We start from the raw sequence: 17,949 nt of genomic DNA on the forward strand, positions 1-17,949 counted from the left end.
GTTCTTTGCCACTGTTTTTGTAAGTATTGACTTCACAAATGACAAAATGAATTTTGAAATCTTGTAACTAGCGAAACACAAAAGTATAGATTTAATGAATTCAGCTGACTGTAGAAGGAAGGAATGGTGGGAGGTGTTAGGAAAACTTTCAAGTTCTTCATTTCCACACACACACACTCTCTCCCCTCTCACATATTTTCTCTTCCTTTCATTCACATGCTCATTCTCTCATACATGCTATTGCTCTCACTCTCTCTCTTTCAAGCATATGTTTTCTGTCATGCATATTCTCTTTCTTTCAAACATACATATTCTCTCTCTCTTGTACATTCTCTCTCTCTCTCTCTCACACACACACACACATACACACACACTAGTGTATATCTGTATTTTGGAGGGTTCATTGCTTTCAGCACCAATCAACGTAAATAACCAGTCAAGTGCAGTAGAAACTAACTGTTCACTCTTGATATAAATGCTTAGTGGCAAGAAGAAATGATAAAAAGCAATCTATATGAGCTTATGACAGGCTTAAATGAGCTGGAGTTTAGTGCACTAAATATGACAAGTATTTTACAGACCTTCATCAAGGTTGGTGGTACACACACACACACACAAACACATAGTTTACAGAGAAAGTAAAAAGTCTGCAAAATGGAATAAATTATTTTGTTGAGAGGAAGAGGATGAGCATAGTGTTTTGAGCAAGGTGCTGCAATACAGAAAAAGAGCACTTGTATTTTGATAGAATATATGGGACAAGTAAAGCCTCATGCATGCCGCACACTTGTGAATTCCTTTGCAACCAACTGAATATTAAATTGGACACAGTGACATGTGTAACCACCAATACTCAGCTTAAGTATTTATTTAGAGGTGAGAGAGAGAGAAAGAGGCATATTCTACTTCAAAAAATTCTATCATATATTTTGAGGTGGTTGTGTGATGTATCTGGGCATGATGTGTGTGTGTGTGTGTGTGCGAGAGAGAAAATTCATTATAATTAAGGATGTATAATAAATATTTGAGACACAGACACCCATATGGTTATTTTTAGTAATTTGTGTCATGAAATTTAACTTGCCAAACAGTTAAGTCACATAGAAACGTGTGCCTTATCCTTCACAGGAAGCAAGAATTAAATAAGTGACTAACTGAAGTCTGTAAACTCCAATTACTGACTAAAACACAGTATAAAAACATCCGTTTATTTTTTGGCTGAAAAATCCTGTGAGAAACTTAACTAGACTGATAAACAAAAACAATAAATGGAGCCAATGAAAGTTTTTATTTTTTGTGTCACCTCTCCCTTGGCTATATTTATATAACCATACATATCGGAAAAGAGGTCTATAACCACTCCAGCTGTCAGTTTTAACTTGCTCATTTTATTGGCCTTAATTTTCTATTTCCATGGCTACAACAGGCATGAATCAAGCATATCAAACGAGCATGCACATACATGCACTGTTATTACTCTTCACGGACAGAAATATACACGTCAATTATTGATTAGTTTTATCAAATTGACAACAATAAAGGAAGATAAGAGACTAAAGACAGAAAAAAAAAAATCTATTTTTCAAGCTGAGTCTTAAGCTGTTCTTTATTTTCTTCTTCAGAAAGTTACTTTTTCAGTCTATCAGGAAATAAGAATGGACTGTGGATTAAATAAACCAGTCTAATTGTATATTTCCATTTTTATAGCGCTTTCATAATTTCTTTCAATAATTAGCCAATATTTTATTTCAGGTTTCTTTAACTTCTGCGTTCACCACCATTAACAATTACACTTGTCTTGACCGAGTTATGCAACAAAGAATCACAATCCTTTGATGTTCAGTTTTCCTATGCTTGCAATGGGTGTCAGATGGAAATTTGAGACAGATTTTCTATGGAAAGGGAGTGGGGGGAAGATGCCTTTCCTGTCACCGAACATCTGTTTCCAAAAGCAAGGTAGTATTTTCACAGAAGACTGGAATCGAACAACACCACTTGTATGACGATGCTCATTTACACCTTCACCATTATGTCTAGGTGAGAGTACATACAAACATCATCATCCTTTATGGTCAGGTTTTCATGCTGGCATGTGTTGGACCACACAACAGGCTTCTTTCATTTTCTGTTAACTAAATCCACTCACAATGCTTTGGCCAGCTTGGAGTTATAGTAAAGAAAATACCTGCGAAAGGTACCATGCAGTGGGACTGAACCCAAGACCATGTGATTAAGATGTTTCTTAATAGAGAAAAGAATGATGTAATAATTTTAGATGAATACAAGCTTTAATAAACAGACACAAATATTGCATCTTATTTCACTTCAAATAAAGAGCAGAATTCATATTGTTTCTTTATTGATCTAGTACTGAAATATAATAGGGACCAGCAGAGACAATGGAGGTTGAGAAACTGGTTTGTTGACCATCTAGTCACAAGTTCAAACTTTAATAAAACTACCTTACGTGAGGAAAAGCATTTCATTTTGTCCAACTTAAAACGGGTAAGTGGCAAGTGATTTGAAATATTAGTCAACAGTACAAGCAACACATTCCAATATCGCACAATATTATATAATTAATAACCAGAGGAAATGGATGCAGTTACATTGACTAAATATGATTGTAAGAGAGCTATTTGTTATTCTGGGAAAGAGATGAAGTAAAGCTAATTTTGTTGCTAGCAAGCTAATGTAACTGCTAATCTGAATACATAGCAACAACTTAGTTCATAGATCAAGAGAAATTATCAACACCATATATAATTGCCTATTCATTAAAATATCTATTATTGATAAGAAGAAAGAAAGAAATGTAGAACAACCTGAACTAGTTCTTTTTCTTTTATCCTAAAACCTTCCTCCATTCAAAACAAATTCAAAAGATGACCAATTTGTTGATCATGTTTGGCACTAAGTAAACTCTGATCACACAGGCTTATGATGAAAGGTATTCCAACCATGACCATCATCCAAATTCTTTTAGTTGTTTCAGTCATCTGATTGCGGCCATGCTAGAGCACTGCCTTAAAGAGGTTTTTTAGTCAAAGAAATTGTCCCTGAAGCGAATGGCTTTGTCTGTGATAGAGGCCTTCTGGGATTAGAGGCTGTTTGATGGCAACCCAATCACAGGTTCTTAGATATTCTGAGAAAGTTACTAGAAAACAGAAGAGACAAACATTTCGACCAGCAGAAATCTATTTTATCTGCTTATTGCTACAGAAACTGAAGTTAAAAAACCAATACTATGAACTTACATGAATACGTCAAACAGTTTTCCTAAAACATACTATGGCTATGTCTTCAAGAAGATTGTAATAAATGTCCTATGAATTTATAGTAAAATATTTTAACTAACAGATATTAATGAGTTTTGGAAAAGTACAGTAAATAAATGTGGAGGTGCAATGACCCAGTGGTTAGGGCAGTGGACTCGCGGTCGGAGGATCGCGGTTTCGATTCCCAGATCAGGCGTTGTGTGTGTTTATTGAGCAAAAACACCTAAAGCTCCACGAGGCTCCGGCAGGGTGGTGGTGGCGACCCCTGTTGTACTCTTTCGCCCCAACTTTCTCTCACTCTTTCTTCCTGTTTCTTGAGTAACACTGCGATGGACTGGCGTCCTGTCCAGCTGGGGGGAACACATACGCTATAGAAACCGGGAAACCGGGACCATGAGCCTGACTAGGCTTGAAAAGGGTGCATAAATAAAAAAACAGTAAATAAATCACACAACTGAATACATTTTACCAAAATATATCTTTAAAAAAATTATCAAAGCGTTAACACAAGAAAATATACCAAGTCAAACAGCAACCAACACAAGAACTTATAGGTGAACGTCATGTCTGCTGTACTGGCCATATTGTCTTAGTTAACTGTAGCTTATCAGAATAAGTACTAAAATGATTTAGATAAAATCCCAAAAGACATGGCCTGTCTTGTCACTTTTCAAAAGAGGATCTACAAAACTGAAATGCCATCTGGAAAAAAAAAACCAAAAAAAAAAAACAAACAAACTATTGCTTCAGAGCAAAGAATATGAATTGGAGACACCCATTTGCCTAAACAGAATCCCCAAAGACGAACCAAGTCTTTTGGGAGTTTACCTAAAATACTTTTGTTAGGTGGTATTTAATCTAAGCTTATACTTGGATAAGCTACATTTAACTAAAAGAATGTGACCAGTAAATCAGAGAGTACATTCATTCAGTTGGAATTGTGAAAACGAACTGATGGCAGAAATCTCAGGAAGCCCCAGGAGAGAGAGTAGGAATTGCCATTAGAAGAAGATTCTCCAGAAGATAATACTGATTACATAGACCTACTTCATGCTAACATGAAAAAGTGGATGTTAAAATTAAAAATGACATTGCTGTCAATGATGATGTTGCTAAAGTTTATTAGTTCAAAAATTTTTGCAATTAACTTTCTTTTTATTCAAGATTTCCTTGAAGATGTTTGATTTGGGGACATACAACAATAGAAAGTTAATTTAAAAAAAAATACTTACTTTAATATCATTATTTTCCTTATCAATGTAGGTAAGGCCAAAGTAATCCTTTTCAAGAAGATTCAAATGATCACATACTTTACTAAACAATTCCTGGCCTGAAGCGTTTTTCTGAAGAAGAAAAAAAAAAACAAAAAAAAAACAAATAAATTAATAAATTCAAAGCAAAAATATTATTAAAAAGATCTAAACAATATACACAAAAGATTATATTTATAAAAGAATAAGATTTATATTTATAAAGAACTGGTGATGTTGCTATGTAAAACGCATCCAGTACACTCTATAAAGTGGTTGGCATTGGGAAGGGCATCCAGCTGTAGAAATCATACTACCTAATGCAGCTCCTGTCAAACTGTCCAACCCATGCCAGCATGGAAAACGGATGTTATACGGTGATGATGAAAGATACCCCAATTGGTGTTAGATGTTCACATCAGTCATCACACACAATATCATACTTGCAAAACCAAAGCTGTGGATCCAATGGTAATTTTTAGTAAAAAGATCAAAGACTAGTTTGTTGTCAAAGTCTCCAAGATCACAGGTAAAATAAAACTGAGCACTGTAAGCAAACATGGCATTTGTGGTGTTCTTGCTTTTCATGCCTCATATATATATCCACTCATTGTATCCTATTTACAATGTGTTGGACTGTAACAGTGAGAGTTAAGTGACTTGATTAAGGACGTAGAGCTGTGACAGTGACAAGAAAAGAACCAGTTGCACTTAAGTTGGCATTCTTGTCACTATTCACTTGCCAGCTGTGTCACTAGAATTCATTGACCTTTTTTTTATTTATATGTATGAGGGGTGGAAAAAAATAAATAAAAGAAAAAAAAGCCCCAATATGCATAGTCAACTGGACTTAATTGGTGTTTCTCTGTTACTAAAACAGTAGGGGACTGCATTTATGACTAATGTTGAAAACAATGTAAGATAGACAAAATAGCATTGAGATTAAGAAAACTATTAGCAGAAACTAGAATAATAGTTATTAAGTCATTAAATTGTTTTGCTGATCTGATTGCACAGACAAATAATACTTAAGACAGATGAATAACCAGACAGACAGATAACCAGTTCTACTGTACAGAAAGTGGTACCCGAGAAAATTAGAAGTTACAATAAGAGCGATAAATGAATTTCTCAACATCCAACTCACCAGTGAAAATTTCACTAAACTACAGACATGTAAGTAAAGCATGCAAAGCATGCTACTTTGCATGTCTGACTGAATATAAATACTATTTCAATTTTATAGTTGAACAGTTAATAGAAAGCACAATGAATTAGCAAAACTTAAATGGCACCAACAGTTTATGTGGAAATAGTTAAAATATATGAAAAAGATGCCACTGGGCACCCAGAGAAAGGATTAGAAAAATAAAGTAATTAAATCCAAAAGAGACCGATAGAATAAATACTAGGCTTACAAAGAATAAGACCTGGGGTCGATTTGCTTGACTAAAAGGTGGTGCTCCAGTGTGGCCGCAGTCAAATGACTAAAAAGGGAAAGAATAGAAAGAATAAGTCTTTTACTCTTTTACCCGTTTCAGTCGTTTGACTGTGGCTATGCTGGAGCACCACCTTAAGTGGTTTTTTACTCAAGGAAATTGACTTCAGGACTTATTCTATTGGTCTCTTTTGCTGAACTGCTAAATTACAGGGATGTAAACACACCAACATCAGTTGTCAAGCAACGGTGGGTGGACAAACATAGACACAAAGACACTCACACAACCATGCCTGTGCCTATATAGGGAACAAGATATTAAATTAGGTCTTTTTTTTTATTATTTATATAATTAGATTTACAATAAGAAATTGTTCTACTTGCAAGTATGTAATGAAGATTACAGACTCACAACAAAAAGTTTTTAACAGCCAGCTCTCTGTTGGAAACTATACAAAAATCTTTAAGCCTAGGTTAGTAATCTTGGGTAGTATACACATACATTTATTGTGCCTACATGTTTCTGGTATAAGCACACAGAGAACATCCATTTATACACATGTGCAAAATTGTGTACCTTAGGGAGGCAAATAGTAACTAAGGAATTGAAATTATAATTAATGTTTTTCTTAATGAACTCATTAATGATTCATTAGTTTTCAATCTGTTTCAGGTGCTTTGTTGTGTCCCCTAATTAAAAAAAATTCTACACTGCTTCAGTTTATTCAGCTGGAAAATAACATTTTCATAGAAAGAACTACCTATAATAAATTAGGGTAATTGGTAAATACCCAGTTTGGTCATGAATGACCATGGGATTGCAACTAGAAAGTTACTCTACTGAGGCACAAGTCTGGGCAAGGTTGTTCATGGAAGACCAGCAGTTGCCCATACATACCAGCCTCCCCTCTTCATGCCACTGATGTTATCCAAAGGAAAGGCAAAAACCTAAACAACTTGGCGTCGGTGATTTTGCAACTCATTTCTACAGCTGAGTGAACTGAAGCAATGTGAAATAAAGTGTCTTATTGAAGAACCCAACACGCAGCCCAGTCAAGGAATCGAACTCACTACCTTATGAATGTGAGTATGACACTCTAACCATTGAGCCATGCGTCTTCACATAATAAATTATTGCTCTATTAGGCACATAAGATGCACCATTTTGAGCGTGGCTGTTGCCAGTACCACCTGACTGGCCTCCGTAGGATTTTCGAGCGAGATTGTTGCCAGTGCCCCTAGACTGGCTTGTGCGGGTGGCACATAAAAGACACCATTTCGAGCGTGGCCGTTGCCAGTATCGCCTGACTGGCCTTCGTGCAGGTGACACGTAAAAGCACCTACTACACTCTCTGAGTGGTTGGCGTTAGGAAGGGCATCCAGCTGTAGAAACTCTGCCAAATTTAGATTGGAGCCTGGTGTTGCCATCCGGTTTCACCAGTCCTCAGTCAAGTCGTCCAACCCATGCTAGCATGAAAAGCGGACGTTAAACGATGATGATGATGATGATTGCTTCCTCATCTACTTAACATTATTGAAACTAGAGTTAAACATTTGTGTTGTGGCTGTGACAACAACATTATTCTATGTACCATACACTTCATCTCAAGTACCTATACTTCAAGAAGAAACTTTAACCCTTTAGTGTTCAGATTACTCTGTCAAATGTAATACTTATTTTTAGAATGATATTGCAGGGTAGGAGTGGGAGGCTGGATCTGACCAGTTTTAATATAAATCAAGTTAAATATTTCAGCTGGATAGGTCGGTTTAAATGCTAAAGGGTTAATAATTACATACCCCTCCATTTTCACAAGAAAACAAAAATGGGGATCAATTTTTTTTATAAACACAGGTTGTTATTTAGCCCCGAGACATCCCTGACCAAGATCTTTAATCAAAGGTATTTTAGACACGATCATCCAGTCTTTTTTTTTTTAATGTTTTTCTTCCTCCCAGACACAGTGTCACTAATACAATATAAAAAATTTATTGTATTTTTGAATGAACAGGGTGTGACTAAGATTTAACTGGTATTTCAGGTACATTGATGGACCATCCAAAGGCTTTTCACATAAGCAACTTGAATACAACTGCATTTTAAAAAAAAAACTTTTAAAAGAATTTTTACAAATATATTTGATTGTTATAGAAATAAACGACATGCCGACAAATTATCAGAGAAGGCATTTGACAACTTTCTTGTGTTCTGAATATAAAAATTGACATGGCATTTATATTCTGGCATTTAAAACAACAATCATTGAAACTTAATAATAAAAACTGCCCAAAAACCTGACATCAAATCATATGTTAATTGTAAAGTTTGAGGCAGGGAGATACTCTACACTGTCATAAACTGGGAATTCTGAGATTGTTTCACTTGCCCAATGTAGCAGCCAAATTTCCTTCAATAAACTTCCTACTCGAAGCTACTTAAATAATTCTACAACATCAGATCAAAAAGTTTTATAAGACATTCTTATAAGTTACACCCTGTGATTTGTGTATTTATTTTCATATCCCATTCAGTCATGTGTAACCTCATGTATTCTCATCCAAAATGGAGACAAGCACCAACACTTCCATGAGGCACGCTTGAACAGTTGTGAAGATCACTTCACATAAAATCATCAGTTGCCTTATTAACCCACAAATAAAGTGTGTGTGTGTATATATATATATATATATATATATACACATGAAAAACAAATCACATTGCTCAAAATACTATTAAAAAGTTACAAAGATTCTTTCTTCTCCCATTAATCAAATCAGTAAACATACTGCTGCTCCTAACGGTGGGATATTCCACACTGATGATACACATGGGATACACCACACTCTATAAACAGCTGGGTGAACTGGTCGATACTGCAGCACCAGTGATAAAAAATAAGAGTTTAACAGGTAGATATTGTATTGATTTGGTCAGCTGTGACTCCTACTAATCCACGTACAATTCCAACACTACTCCTCATACTATGACTGTATATGGAGAAAGGAGAGACCAGCTAGCTATACCTGACTGTTGCAGCTGCCTTTACAACAGGCAACCAAATTAAACAGAGCTAACTAGATTCTTTAATTAACACAACATGCTGCTTAACAAGTCCGAATGTTTAAATATATCATATCAAAATCAACATGATATTTAGTTTCAGTTTCTTAGTTCAGTGTATTTGTGAAGTTGCTTAGCTGAAGTCCTGATTGACATTAGGTATGGCTGTGTGGTTGAGAAGCTTGTTTCGCAACCATGTAGTATGGGGTTCAGTCCCACCGGGCATCATCTTGAGCATGAGTCTTCTACTGAAGCCCCAGGTCAACCAATGTCATATGAGTGAATTTTGTAGAGGGGAAACTGCATGGAAGATCCATCATATATATATGCATATATATAATTTAAGAATGTATGTGCCTTTGTGTCTGTCCCCTCAATTTGATAACCAGTGTTGGTTTGTTTACAACCCTAATAATTTAGTGGCTCAACAAAAAGAGACCAAAAGAATAAGTATCAGACTTTAAAAAAACCCCGGAGTATCAGGGTCAAAAGATTCATCGAAATCCTTTAAAGTAGTGCCCCAGCATGGTCGTAGCCCAATTGACAAACAAAAGATAAGACTTAAACATAAGGACATACTGACAGTTCAATACATAGCCCCCTTCTACTTTCTAGTGCACATAACAAGTACTTATTTTATCAACCAAAAAGGAAGGATTTGAAAGCCCCTTCTTTTTGATCATTGTCCTCTAGGCCATAACAGAAGAATTCAAAACTGGCAGCCCCTGGGGACTACTATAATGCTGATGATCTTGCTCTCATAGCAGTTTCTATATCGGAGCTGTACTCAAGAAGAACTGTCCTTCACGAGCCCTGTGCCGGTGCCAAGTAAAAAGCTATGCGCCAGTGCCGCATAAAAACACCCGTGCTGGCACCACATAGAAAGCACTCAGCACACTCTGTAGAGTGGCTGGTATTAGGAACGGCATCCAGCCATGGAAACCAAGCCAAACCAAACCAGACTGGAATCTGGTGCAGCTCTCCCACTTGTCAGCTCTGCTTAAACTGTCCAACCCATGCCAGCAAGGAAAACAGATGTTAAAGGATAATGATGATGATGATGATGATGAATTTGGTGACAAGAAAGGAAATATAGTAGGATATAAAAGTTCTGTACTGTACTATTCATACCACCTGACTGTCACCTTATTAGTAATATGTATTGAAAAAAGCCAAGTTGTAGAAATATCATTGAAAAATGGTTTTATGTAGGCATATAAAGAGACAAACTGTCTGTAAGAACCTGTTCTTTTCAAAGCTATTCATTGAATTCATAGCCAAAAATACTACTATATATGAGATTTGAAACCTAAACTTGTCAGAGAGCTTTTAGTTGCTTGAATCTACTAAATACATGGCTCAAGGAACCTATTGTTAGACACAGCTGAGTTGAAAGATGAGTCAATTGAATACAGGTAAAAGAACAGTCCTTGTTAAGTACACAATGACCTTTAGATTGTATGTAATAGTAGTTTACTCTGATGGTCAAAAGTGGGTGCAGTCAGCCAACAGTCAGAAGTAGAGATATGCTGAGATTAAATAGATAGGCAGACAGATAAAGAAGAGAGAGGAAAACAGGAAAAGTATGAGATAGAAACTGAAAATGTAAATATAGAACCAGTACATATACAGGTGGCTTAATGAACATAAAGCATACTGGTGATATAAGTTAATAGATTTGAAGAAGAGAAGAGGAATTTATCTGCCGGTGTCCCTCCCTCAGATAATCATTAAACTAAAAGAACACGTCTAGCAAACACCTAATGCAATCTCTTAAGTGTAACTTAATAACAGACAACATGCTGAATTATTAAATGCAAGAGAAGAGATACTACTTGCTGTGTAACTGCACAGTACCTGACTTCCTAGCAGCTAGAGAGAGAGAAACTCAATATTGAGTTTAGTACCAGCAAAACAACAGCACAACACTCTGCAAAACCCAAATTTTGACATAGTTCTCTCTGAGGATGTATTAACGATATGTATGCGTGAACACCAACGCTTCTTTGACTCATGCTATTAATTGTTATTTCTTGCAAAGTTACCCCAAAAATTAAAAAAAAACAAAAACACAAGATTATACACATATATCTTAGAGTTTACAGACGTAACTCCACTCCCCAGAGAAAACTAAGAGCTACACAAATTATTGCTTGTCTTGGTATTTTTTTATCATTCTAGATTAGTAATTAGAAAATGGTGTGCTACTGTTAACGAAAGTGCAACAACATGTCAGTGTAGGTGCTTACATTTCGTGAATATGTGCAGTGGATAGCAGAACTGCTTGTGTTAAGACAAAATAACTTGTGGCATTTGGTTACAAACCTTTTTACACCGAGTTAGATACCCATTTATGTTGACTTTGCTTTTAATTCTTCTGAGGTCAATAAATACTAATTATAGAGTTAATATAGTCAACTAAATCCTTAAACCCTGGTATGGCTACAATCAAACAACCAAAACTGATAAAATTATAGAATTTAACAGCAAATTTATTAAAATTATAATTGGTCATATATATGTATCAAATTGCACCATATTGTGCTCATAATTCAAACACGTTCTATTATGTAATATATCAATAAGCATATAAATAGCTATTCTTGAGGAAACATGTTACATAACTGAAAAGTCGACTCCATTCTTATTTGCTTAATTTTATGTGTGTATGAGAATTAGCAGAAATTACAGTATCTTGAAGTGCATGGTGAGGAAATGGTCTGTGACTCTAAAACATTTTTGAATGCTTACTTATTCTATAGAATAGGAATGCGAGATACAGTGCTCGTATTTTTCCTGTTTTCTAAACTGAGAAGGATTATGATAGCAGATTTAGAAAATTAGTGTAGTTAATATTAAACTTACAAGTTGCTGCTGCAACTTATAAACATAGGAAACCATAGATGGTAAGATATATTTTCTAGAGAAATAGATTCCTATATATTTGGAAACTATATAAAGCTTATATATGCATGTATATATGTGTGTATATTCTTCACTGTGTATATATGCATGTAGATGTGTATATTCTTCACTGTGTATATTCTTCACTGATGCAGCTTATAAACAACGATGAAAAAAACCAAGGGACAAAATCCTTGTAACAAATAACACTAAGAGACAGAATGTGAGAAAAAATAAATATTTTGGTATAACAAAGGCAGACACCCTATTTGGATCTTGAAAAATGAAGTCACCCTGCATTAAAGGACCAATTAACACGAAAGAAACGGAGACACTTGATAGCAATTTAGATAAGTGTGCCCAGAGAACTAGCTAGAAACTGTACTGACGTCCGAGTATTTTTAAGCATGTTGGTCTTCTGGTTTTAATATTTAACTTGAAAGACTCGCACTGGAACACCGAATCAACTGGCAGACGAAACAGTGTCAAGTGGAGGAAATACTGACATTGAATCGTCAGTCAGTCTAGCTTTGGAAATATCCGTCCAGCTTGCAACAACAGTTCACTGTTACAGTGTGCTGCACAATAGGAGAAAAATCTGAATTTTGAAATGTGAAGGTAGTTTTGTACCATCCTGCACTCTGAAATTTCTTTAACACGTTTGTAAAATATTCACTTCCTTCCCTTCAAGAATAACATACTTTCTAAGTATGATGTGTATGTGCGTGCATTGCACACCCTAATACTTATCAGTGTTACTACACTCTCTCAATTTTTAAATATTTCTATATATACCTGCAAAAATATGTTCGGTAGTGTCACATACTTTTACAGATAAATTCCTCTATTTACACAATATCGAGGTCTCTTTCTTTCTTTTGTTGTCATTTCTTTCAATATATATATATATATATATAGCTTAATCGCCCTTAGTCTTGTCCTCTAGGAAAAATATGCTTTGCTGAAGATCCTGCTTACACAAGTTGGCTTTAAAAAACAGAACTGCTCCAATAAACATCAAATCCAAATTTTGAACAGAATTTATTGGAGTTATCTCCCTTGGTTTTAAAGGAAAATTTTGTTTACATATTTTTTATTTTGATAATGTTTGTTTTTTTTTTCCACCTGCCGGTATGTTAGTATGTTAAATAGGATGAATAGACAGGTAGATAACACAGGTAGGTCGGGATCGTCCATAGAAGGCGTACACACATGTCAAAAGTTCAGGCTTTTGTTTTGTGTCATTGAGCTACTAATTGATGGGCATGTTATGTATGAAGCGACGAGAAACTTATTAAGAATTGAGGGTTTGCTGAGAGCTATTCGCTGCCACATTGACGAGGTCAGGTAGCTACACCGTCAGGAAAGAAGCTTGCTTGTAAGCATGGCAAAGCTGCACAGTGGGGCCCCAGACCTGACTGGATCACGGCGTTATTTTAAACTCAAAACACTTTATTTATTTCAAAGCATTTGATCAATTCAAGAGTTTTCCTAAGATGAATAGAAAGTCAATCAAAACTATCACCAAACCCACGAAAATGGGGTGGGGTGGGGTGGAGAGAAAATAAAAAGAAAAGGTGTAACAAAAAGGAAAAGAAATCCAGATATTTATTTTAAATCTGGTACGTAATTAAGTGAAGTTCATACGACGGACTTTCGAAAAGGATGTTACTACATCAGAGGGAAGAAAAAAAAGAAAGAACGGGAAAAGGGGGGCGAAATATAAAATATAAGCAATTAAGATTTGGGGAATAAATTTCTTTCAGAACCATAATTCCAGTTCTATGAAACAGAAGAATAGTTATAAGTGGAAGAAAACGGATTCTCAATTCCTTACCCCTTTTTCTTCCACATGAAATAAGCTACCTACTCCGAAACTCCACCGTCTTAAGGATAAGGAACACGGAGATCTATTTTCATGCCTTAACCATGAACATTAACGATGTAAGTTGTTTGAAACGGAAATCGAAATTGGAAATAAACAAATTTGTTACCGAAATTTCAACATTGAATCATTCAGCACCCAGCTGTTTAAATCATGTGCTAAGTTTGTATAACAACCACAAACACCACCAACATTACTAACACTCGGTTGAAAGCCGTTCCACATTTTACAACATTTATCAAATGAAAACAGCATGCATGTCACAACATCCCGTTCCGGTTTCCTGGTCACCTTAAAATTAAACGAACAAATCTATGAACTAAAAATGATTTGTAAAAACGAAAAATAATGAGTGATCAAACATGGCGTCGAGCCACACCTCTTGTCAACAGACCGAAACTACCCACGATAAATACATCATCGTTATTATCATCATCACCACCTCAAATGGAACCAGCAGTAGGAAATAGTTTCATTGACAGCTACACAAGAGAAATGGAGAGAAGCGGGAAGGAACAACAGCGGGAGAGCTTAAAGAAAGGAGGGGGGTACATCCCGTATGTCAAGATATGTTAAACTGATTAATTTTGAAATTTAGATAAAATAATAATAATAATTAAAAATACGATAGATAAGATACTCTTTCGAAGTAACCGGATATTTATATCTTTCATATTTCGTTACTGTCCTACTCATTCAATTACTAAAATAGACGTAGTGTGTGTGTATGTGTAAATATACATGTGTATAATGCGGTGTGTGAATAACAATCCTTTCTATAATATACACCAAGACTAAAATTTCGGGTAGCGAATAGTTGATTACATCAACACCGAAAGAATGAAAGGCGAAGTCGACCTGGGCAGAATTTGAACTTAGGACGTTAAGAGTAAAATGGAATACTGCTAAGCATTTTCTCTGGTGTGTCAACGACCCTGTCAGCTTGATAATAATAATTGTTTCCAATTTAGAAGAGAGAGGTTAGTTGATAGTATCGACTCCAGTACATGACTGGTATTTTATTTTATCAACCCGGAATGGAATTGGAAAAAAAAAAAAACCCCACGGAAATAGTTTCTAACACAAGTCGAACAGACTCAAATTTTCGGCGAAGGTAAAGAATACGCACACCCAGGGTTTAGGGTTAGGGATTTTGTTAGGCTGAAAACGGGTGATGTTTGTATTCTTTACCTCCTTCAAATTTTGTAGGGTTTCCATTCAAACAGATCAAATTTTTTACCCTTTTTTTTTTTCCTGCGGTTTCTGAATCAGATCCAAAGCTAACCATTTGTAAAGGAAAGATAAATAGACACTGAGTCTAAGTTGACTCCAGTATACGTCTGGTATTTATTTTTAGTACAGGGATTTTAGTATATTCACCGAAATTTAATCTCGAAACGTGAAACGCTTCATGGTCTGTAACTTAGCGGTTTGGCAAATAAGATAGATTTAAGTGCCAGGCTTTAAAAAAAATATATATAAGTACTGGGATAGATTTGTTTGAATAAAATTCAAGGCGAGCCCCAGCATGGCTACAGTCTAATGATTGAAAAAAGTAAAAGATAAAACACACACACAGAGCGAGAGAGATTTATAGGACATGGGTGCATACTTAATTTAATCAGTATCCGAAATGGGCAAAGTACTTATTTTGTCGGCCACAGTGCTTCCATTGAAAACAAATCGTCAGAACGAGGAGTTGACTGAACAAAATGTTTTTATCAACCAGGCTCTTCTACATGCTTTGAAACTAGTCAAAATACTACGTAATGGTAGATTAAAAATTGTAGCGCTCATTCTATTTAAGTGTTGTCTACAACATCAATGCCATCAAGCCGACGAGGCGCCTTTATACAACCGTTCATTATGCTAAAAATAGTAGCTGAATACCCTTAAAAATCATTCTGCCGTCTTGTAGTAGATAAATAAATAAATAAATAAAATGGAATAAAAAGAAGTTTATCAATGGTAGCGTAAAAGAATGGCAAACCATACGCTTTAAATATAAGTATTTTGTATATCTATAAATAGAATCTCTAGAATTATCATTCTTTCCATTGGGGGATTTCTCAGCACTACTTGAGCAAGCTTATAATCAGACATTCCAGTCGAGACTGTCCAGCTCCCACCACCACCACCACCTTGAAATACACTGTACTTTAGACTACATTTTCCAATATCTTTTTTTTTTTTTGAGACAGCAGGGAATGATTTTGAAGGATATTTGGCTGCTATTTCTAGCATAGAGTCTCTTTTGTTGGTTTAGTAACGGTACAATTGATTTTAGATTAAATCATGGACAAACTTCGGCCTTGTGGGACTTCTTGAATGGCACACACCTCACGAAAAACTGCCTTCAATTTTTTTTTTTTTTTTTTGTAGTAGTAGTAGTACAGCCTGTCTAATTATGAACCATGTCTCATGTAGCCCGCTTCTCGAAAAAGGATGCCCATATCTGCCTCAGAACAAGGTATGAAGTATGAGAAATCTTTTTTCCTAAACAGCAAGCCCCATAGAGATATTTATTGCCCATCATAAACCAGACCACTTCACTAACATGATGTACGTCATATATTACACTAATTAAATCATAAAATAATTTGAGAGAGAGAGAGAGAGGTGGGGTGGATAGCCTGAGTGAATGAGAAACAAAGAAGCAATATTGTTCAAAAGCGTTGGACACTAAGAGAAAGTTATGCTTATGAGAACGATATTCCGTGTACTATACACACAGTCATGAAGACACCGACCTGTAGGCTTGTTCCTGCTTGTCTGGAGTTTCACTACACAGCCATTTTCTCCTGCACCGACAATAAATATGTTAAAGTGGCTAAAAGTCACTAAAAATATATATGATGAATTAACCACAGTATACTGGGGTCGATGTAATCGACTTAATCCCTTTGTTTATCCCCTCTATGTTTAGCCCCTTATGGGCAATAAAGAAATAAGAAGTACAAATTTTATACGGAATTTCTATAACAACTTTAGCAAGTAAACCAACTATATCCAGCTCCCCACCACTACCACCACCACCATGAATTATGCTGCATATTAGACTACTTTCTCCAATATCTTCTTCCTTCTTTTGAGGCAGCAGAGAATGATTTTGAGGGATACTTGGCTGCTATGTTGTATATTAAAACTAGTCAAAGTCAACCTCTTACCCTACAATGTAATTCTAAAACTGTACAAACTACAACACCATTGATATGTCAAAGCTGAGAAAATGCACAATTAATTCAAAGCAATATGAGTAAATAAGCATTACATTTGACAAAGTACTATGAATGTTAAAGGATCAAGTTACTGATTATCAAGAAAATCCAGAGAATTGTCAAGAAATTCATCATATTTACCGAGATTTCAAGGTCATAAATGTTGCCATCCAGGAGCTGTATGTTTGTTTGTGCCATCTTGCCAGGTTTCGTTACAGTTTTCTTTTTGCTGCTGCTGGGTTCATTCGAGGGTTCCGATTTATTCGAGGTGATTAAAAGGGCTGAGGTGCCACTTGTTTCGCCACTTAGCGTTTCCTGAAATCAAAAAGACATTACATTGTTAGGTAGTCATGTGAAGTGGTTGGACACTAGAGATGACAGACAGACAGTCATAGATTTTGTAACTATTGGTTAGTTACAAAATCTATGACCTGTCATTTAGCATCAAGACAATCTTGTTTAAATTGAGACTGCTTATTTTTTTTTTTACTTTTTCTGACAGTGTAAAACAAAGACCACATTAGCGAATGTATCATTTCCTTTCTTTTTTAAACAGCATGAATGTGATATGGCAAAGATTTGACTGCTGTTTCTAACAAAGCAATTATATAGGCTTGACCAAGACTGGAATATTTCCTGTCCCCAAAGTTGAAATCTAACTTCTGAGAGATAGTTTTAGCAAGTTTTAGTAATGTTTATTAGTGTCTGTCTGATGACCTTGAAATATTGTAAGGCCTCATAACCTCATACATTTTTTTTTCTTTACTTTTTAAGAAAGTTTGAAAACCTTAGTAATGTGTTGTTCATGACTAATAGCAATAGTGTTGGAAAACTGTTTTCTTATATATATATATATATATATATATGTCAAAGAATATGTATAAGAATATGTATATGTATTTTTCCATATGTGTA

The 17,949-nt window shown here is 35.4% G+C and overlaps 1 protein-coding gene across 1 annotated transcript in view; it reads right to left on the reverse strand.

Annotated features, from left to right (window-relative positions):
• Positions 1 to 17,949, reverse strand: part of LOC106872757 (proteoglycan 4) — a 329,051-nt gene that overhangs the window by 44,323 nt on the left and 266,779 nt on the right. The window contains exons 3-4 of the mRNA XM_052972349.1: positions 17,176 to 17,349; positions 4,511 to 4,621 (exon numbers count right to left, since the gene is read on the reverse strand). Coding sequence (XP_052828309.1) covers positions 4,511 to 4,621; positions 17,176 to 17,349 — 285 coding nt within the window. The remainder of the gene's footprint in view (positions 1 to 4,510; positions 4,622 to 17,175; positions 17,350 to 17,949) is intronic.

This window comes from Octopus bimaculoides, chromosome 13 (assembly GCF_001194135.2).
Source record: "Octopus bimaculoides isolate UCB-OBI-ISO-001 chromosome 13, ASM119413v2, whole genome shotgun sequence".
Lineage (NCBI taxonomy): Eukaryota > Metazoa > Mollusca > Cephalopoda > Octopoda > Octopodidae > Octopus > Octopus bimaculoides.